Here is a 6,760-nt window from a genome sequence, read left to right as displayed (position 1 = left end):
CCAGACAAAATTCAAGCTAGTTTTAGATGAGCAAAAGCAGTCTTATGATGTATTTGAATAATTTTTATATTAAAGAAATATTTATGATAGGATATAAGCATGAAAAGCTTATGTTAGGATATAGGTATGAATGCAAACAAGGCAACGATAAAGCAACTGCAGATACAAGCATGGACCAGTATGGGCTGCCCTACAGTTGATGCAAAAAGGTTAACCAAGTGCAAGAAATTATCAAGGCCTGTGCACTTGAATTTGTTTAATGGGTAGCCAAGGCGGGGCATTACCCAGCCATTTCAACAACCCACATAAATGGGCACAAGGATTTCAAGAATTGGATCAACTTATTGAAGAGGTGATTGTGTATTGCATGCAAGAAAATATGAGCAGCAAATAAAACAAAAGCCAGAATTTCAATTGGGGCCCAATTAACTATAAACCTGCCTATAAACAGGTATTATGCCATAGCTCTCATGCAGAGTCCATTCCAGCCACAATCAACCAGTCACATTGATACTATTGCACTGCAGGTGCAATTTATCAACCTGAACATCCAGCCTCTTCCCCAATCCAGCTTCCTATTTCTTTGCAATATGAACTAAGGGTTTAGATCTTGTATGCTGCCAAAGATGCGTTTGAGGTCAATGGTGCTGCTATGGTCTTCTGTACATGGAGGGTAGAAGCAGAGGACCCGCTTGACATTGGCAACATTGAGATTGCGAATGGCATTCAAGTTTGGGCTGGCCTCATAGCCTTAGATGCTCATATGGCTGATAAGAGAGCAGTGCAGTTCCTGCAGATCTTTTGAAAGGTGAGTACTTCCTAAAAATCAAGTGCAAAAACTTGATCATTAAGGATAACATCGACTTGATCAAACCCGAGAGAAAGAATGTGTCAGCCCTGTCCCAAATTGGGCATTTTAGGAAAGACCCATGACTCCATTAGTAGAGAAAAGGTATATTTTTACTAAATTGGTCAGTGTCCAGTGTATGCAAAGTAGATATTTTGGTAACTCACATTTGGTGGGTTTTTGCAATCCATTCTGAAGCCTATGTCCTTGCATCTCTCATCTATTGTTTCAGATTGGCACCTCTGATTCATATCATTTCTTTCTCAGTGTTTTCTCCCCACCTCCCCCCCACCTTTTTATGGCAGGATGCCATCAATGCAAAGCAAAGCTCAAGGTGGGGGCGTATCTAGCATGTTGAAAAAGACCCGAAGCAAAAAAAATAAGAGAAAGGGTTAGTATCATCTGGGTATCATTGAGGTTTGCCAAGGTATTTGTTATGGAATTTGCAAATGAGTTGGAGGGCTTTGTCATTTTGGGCATCAACCCATTCGGTCTCAGATGGGTGGGGGAGTTTTTCCATGCTATTAAGTACTGCACTTTTCCTCTGTTTAAAGAAGTCCAAGATTTCTTTAATTTTGAATATTGCTTTCCTTTGATAAGTGCAGGAATTAGAGGTGGTCCTTTCGCAGGATGCAGGGGGGAGGTGATTACTGGTTTCAATAAGCTGCAGTGGAAAACTGGATGTGTCTTAGGGTTTTGGCTAATTCTAATTATACTGGCTCCAAGTTTCTTGAAAGGTTGTTTCTGTAACTTGGCCCTCATGCAGGATGATGACTGCATTGTCCAGAGAATGGTGGAACACTTTGAAGGTGCTCTGAGAGGCTACAGACTCATCCCTACAATACAAGAGTTGGAGTAGTTCACAAAACGGGGGCTATATTCGATGTTGCTGCCAACCTGGAAAAGATTCTGACGTGGGAGATCACCCTATGGAACATCACTGGTGAGAATACCTTTAACAGTGAAAAATACCATATCTGGTGAGGTAAAGGAGAGCTCATCTGCCATAACACCAATGCTTAGACCAAATACCTCCACTTTCCAAGCTCCAGATAGGTCTCCATCTACAGTATGAGGGTGATGTGTGGAAAGTTGGTCCAAGCATGTGTAGATTTTCTATATCAACTATAGGGATCATTAGCACCTTGTTGATACCGTTGGAAGAATTTATTCTCTGTAGTTCATTCTTTGCTCTGTCAAAACACCAGACACTATAAATCGAGTTCAAGTGCCTTATTTAACACATAAGGGAAAAGCACTGCTAACTGCAAGGAGTGGAAAGCCATTTTATAATCAGTTGTAAATAACTAGTCTGTTCATGCCTCCTTCTAGAATTGTTAAGTTTTATTTTCATGTTAAGAAATAGGCTAATTTCTCACATTATAATTGGCATGTTATCTCCATTGCTATAGGCACATTTGTCGTTACATTCTTTTCTGATATATGTACATGACTCTCATGCTTCTGTGAAATAGCAGAATAGCAATAATTTTTCTTCTAAAAGACTTTTTTTTTAAAGATGCTAGCCCCAAGAACATTTTATTTATTTATTAAATGTATGTACTGTCCATCTTGCCTGGATAAAGATTAAAATCATATTTTAAAAGTATAGATACTTACACAGTATAAGATTAAAGGACATTAATAAAAAAAATTAAGCACTTTTGTTTACATTTTCAGTCTAATTCCTACTATTCATAATTATTTACTTTTGCTTGTACATGGTTCAGCTGAAGCCTTGCTCCCCCATATTCTTTATTAGAGAATACTTTCATATAACAAGGGAAGTCAAAAATTTCTGCACATACATTAATTTCCTAGAATATTAACATTCAGATTAAAATGTTTTCTTGCAGATAAAACGACTTCTCGTTTATTTACAGGATACATATGACCCCCAATCTCATACAATCACCTTAGGCTGTTCAAAGTGATCCATAAAATATAGTTAAAAGGAAGCCTTCCCACCACCAGGCACCAGACCAACCATTATCACAATTGAATTCCCCCTCCCTACCCAATGCTTGGAAGAAGAGCCAGCTCTTCAGTCTTCCAGAAGATTAAAAGGGTAGGTGTTCTTCTGATCTTCAATAGAAGGCTATTACAAAGAATTGGGGCAGCCACCCAGAAGACAGAGCTCTGAGTTCCATCCGATGGCAATATTTAAAGGAGGGGATCTGCAATGCACCAATTCCATCTAGCCTAATAACATGGGCAGATATCCACAAGGAGAGGTGGTCCCTTAAGTAACCTGACTCTAGGCCATGCAGGCTTTAATAGGTGATAACCAGTATATTGAATTGCTCATAGAAAGTAACTGGAAGCCAGTGTACCTCTCACGGCAATGATGTTACTCAGGTGAACTACCTGATACCCCAGATTGTGTGTGCTGCTGTATTCAGGTTCTGGATAGTCTTCAAGGACAGGTCCACATAGACCACACTGCATTAAACAAGTAAAATGAAAGCAGTAAACTAGTAAAATGGAAGTGACTAAGACTCAGTTTTGTGACTGTAAACTAGGCCTCCAAATCCAGAAATACTTGCAATTGGTGCACAAGATTGATTTGTGCAAAGGTTCCCCGGGTCACAAATTATCCATTTTTCTATGGGCAAATCCATATACGTTGCCTGGCTGAATATATGTAAAAAGTAACTGAAAGAATCATAGCCTATGGGGTTGGGAATTACCTTTTAGTAGCCCTGCTTGAGTGCTCCATGAAAGTCCTGGTTCATTTCTTCTTCTCCTCACATTATGTTCTATGGTAATTTTCAATTTCCACGCTGATCCCCAAAGATAAACTGCCTATCTCAAATTCCAGTTCTCAGCTACATATTGGTTCCACATATCCAGATGAACACCAGATGGCAACATAGAAACAAGACATCATTAATTCTTTGTTGCCACCTACTGATCATTAAACAGTTGGCCAATTCACAATTTTCAGGATTAAAAAAAAGAATTCAATTGGTTCATAGTGCTGGGCTGGGATGATCAGAGTATTATGAGGGGGTAACCACAATATTATGCAACTGGAGGAGGCTTTTTAAGAGACAGATGATGTGGTACAGGGTTGAAATTAAGAACATTATTTTTTTAAAAAAATCACACCCCTTTGAATGTTATGTGTTATAGCTATATGGTCAGCAGTATAAGTAGGCCCTTTCCAGATATGCTGGTAAGATATAAAATGGGATCAGTAATACTTAGTGTGATACGATTTTTGGGCAGTTTCAGAATTGGAGGATGGGGCACAGCACTTTTATAGTTTATCACTTTTAATAAAGAGAGTTATTTAATAATTTCCCTTGATTTTATTAGAAAAAAGTAGAACATTACATTTCAAAAATATGAATTATATTATAATATTGCATGGAAATATGCTTTAAGGAAACATCAGATGTCAATTACTTATTATCTGAATAAGTTATTTCTGCAGGCTCTGATGAGTGGAACTGAGAAATGAAATACTTATTGCTGTAAAGAAATTATAATGCAGTATTAGGAGATTTGGTCATAAAACATAATCAGTTAAGAAATTTAAAATGCACCAATAAATTCTTGTCAGATCAAAGATAGCTGACATACTTTTAACTTAAGTAGCAAATCAAACACAAACAAGTAAAAAATATTTTTGAGATATTTTGAAAAAAAGAGCAACAAGTTTGGAAAAACTACAAGACAAAATCAAAAGTTTTTAAATTTAATCCAACATTTAGAGCGCTAATTTTACTTATGCTAATTTTGGTTTTTCTTAAAACAAGTTCAAGGCCTGCACTGTAAGAAAAAAATTAATGGATCAGCACGCAATTGTATAAATAGTTGCTATTTTGCTTGGTCACCTTTTTTCCACTGAGATCAAATTAATTATATATATTTGATGTTTGGAATTATAAGTTTTAACAGTTCCAATTGTCTTTTCTAAATCCTGTTTTATACATTTTTGTATCAATGATTTTTCTCTTTTATTTTTAATTGGTCCCATTTATATTTTTATATAACCTTTGGGTAAATATTGAACTTTGCACAAACATCTTATGAATATTTCTAACAGCATTTTGTGAGGTTGCTAATATACAAGCAAACTAAGTTGTTCTGTTCTCCAGAGAGCATATTTCCTCGATTACATTTCCACTGTCCATGTGTTCTACAAAATGATTTCTTGTAAACATTAGTGCATAAAGCATTACAAGTACTCCTTTAGTTAGCTCCATGTTTCAACACCTGGATGGCTGGTTCACAGCTCTCAGAACTTTAGAACTGATTGCTCCAGTGATCAAACAACTTGCAGCCTTTGCTTGGTACATAATATAGCAAATGCACTCGCTGAGGTAGTCCAGTCAATCCTTGCCTTAGAAACCCTTCAGAATATTTCTAGAAGAGTGACATTACGAAGAAGCCATTGCTGTGAACGGTTACCATTACAGTCCTTGATACTGGGCACTTGGCTGTCTTCTTCAGTAGCTTTATCCAGACATTGGTTACTGTTCACATGCAACAGGATTAATTTCTTTATTGCATGTGTGGAGAATGAAAGGAGGAGAGGGAGAGAAAGAGGGGGGAGGAGAGAGAGAGACAGAGAGAAAATGTGTTAACCCAACATTACTAAATAAGATCAAATAATTAAGATACCATTAAACACAATACAGTCTCTTATGGTTAGACATTGTGAAGCAATGGAGAATTGAAAACATTTTTCTATCAAGCTTGTTTTCCCTTATTTATGGAATTATCATGGAATGTTGACAAGATGGACAACTGATATTGATGAATGTTCATAACAAATGATAAACTCCCAAGTGTCCTCTAGAGCTCTCAGGGAGTGTTAATGGCCAGATGACTGCAAAGAAATACAACCCTTCCTTTTTCCCCACCCCACCATCTGGTCAGAACTATCCTTCCATCCCCCACCATTCAGTCTCAATTGTCATTACCTATCCTCCCACACTGCCATCAAAACTGATGAAGTTTCTTGGATGATAAGCAAAACATTGTGTTCTTCTTCTTCTTCAAGGAAAAAAACAGTCCAGTTGCCTTTTGAAAAACCAACTTTGAGACAACTATGACCTGGATGACTGAGAATCTCTATCAATATAACAAATGTGTAATGTTGGGTAAGTCAGCAATCAAGCTGATAAAATTCAACATTGTTTATAAAAGAGAGCTAGAAGAAATACAAGTTTGAAATGTTACCTTCCATTCCCTTAGGATTCATCTAAAAAAGAATAGTACAAGTGCTATCATACTATTTGGTATCACCTAGCCATGGATAAGAAGGGTCTTTGATATGTAACACTTGAATGAATAAGTGAATGAGAGGTACTAGTGTTGCTGAAACAAAACTTTCACAATTTGCTGGTAGTCTCCTGCAATTGTCAGGTGTTCAATGAGTGCTGCGTATAAGATCTTTAATTCTATATAGCATAGGACAATGATGGAGAACCTTTTCAGCACCAAGTGCCCAAACTGAAACATGCATTGCATGTGTGTGCACCAGAGCACCGGAAACCCGGACCAACTAGGTTGCACACGTATGCCAGTTTTTTGGCCATTTTCAGACTGTTTTTTGGGCTGTTTTCAGGCCATTTTCCAGTGCTCTGGTGCCCGCGAAGAGCAGCTGGCAATCATGCATGTGCCCACAGAGAGGGTTCCACCTCTGGCACACATACCATAAGTTGACCATCACAGACATAAAACAAGCTTCTTAGATCCCGTTAACTCATTAGATCCACTATTGGAAGAAGATGGCAAGACTTTGGGATAACCTCTTTGATAATGACTAAATTAACAAACAAAGAAAATGCTGTGAATATAGTACACTTGGACTTCAGTAAGGCATTGGGCAAAGTAGACCACAGCCTACTCCTTGGTAAGACAGAACAATATATAATAGACACTACCACCACCAAATGC

At 37.6% G+C, this 6,760-nt stretch overlaps 1 protein-coding gene across 3 annotated transcripts in view; it reads right to left on the bottom strand.

The window, feature by feature from the left end:
* Positions 1–2,173: 2,173 nt before the first annotated feature.
* The window catches only part of GALNT1 (polypeptide N-acetylgalactosaminyltransferase 1), an 83,461-nt gene continuing 78,874 nt past the window's right edge, over positions 2,174–6,760 (bottom strand). For 2 of the 3 annotated variants that reach the window (XM_014070845.2, XM_014070844.2), the window contains exon 13: positions 2,174–5,357. In XM_014070845.2, the coding sequence (XP_013926320.2) occupies positions 5,211–5,357 (147 nt within the window). In that variant the 3' untranslated portion in view covers positions 2,174–5,210. The remainder of the gene's footprint in view (positions 5,358–6,760) is intronic. The other variant, XR_015696400.1, reaches the window with a different exon arrangement.

This window comes from Thamnophis sirtalis, unplaced genomic scaffold, assembly GCF_051295495.1.
Source record: "Thamnophis sirtalis isolate CommonGarterSnake01/CBP01778 unplaced genomic scaffold, rThaSir2_p1.2 scaffold_4, whole genome shotgun sequence".
Lineage (NCBI taxonomy): Eukaryota > Metazoa > Chordata > Lepidosauria > Squamata > Natricidae > Thamnophis > Thamnophis sirtalis.
This window is presented reverse-complemented; position numbering and strand designations above follow the sequence as displayed.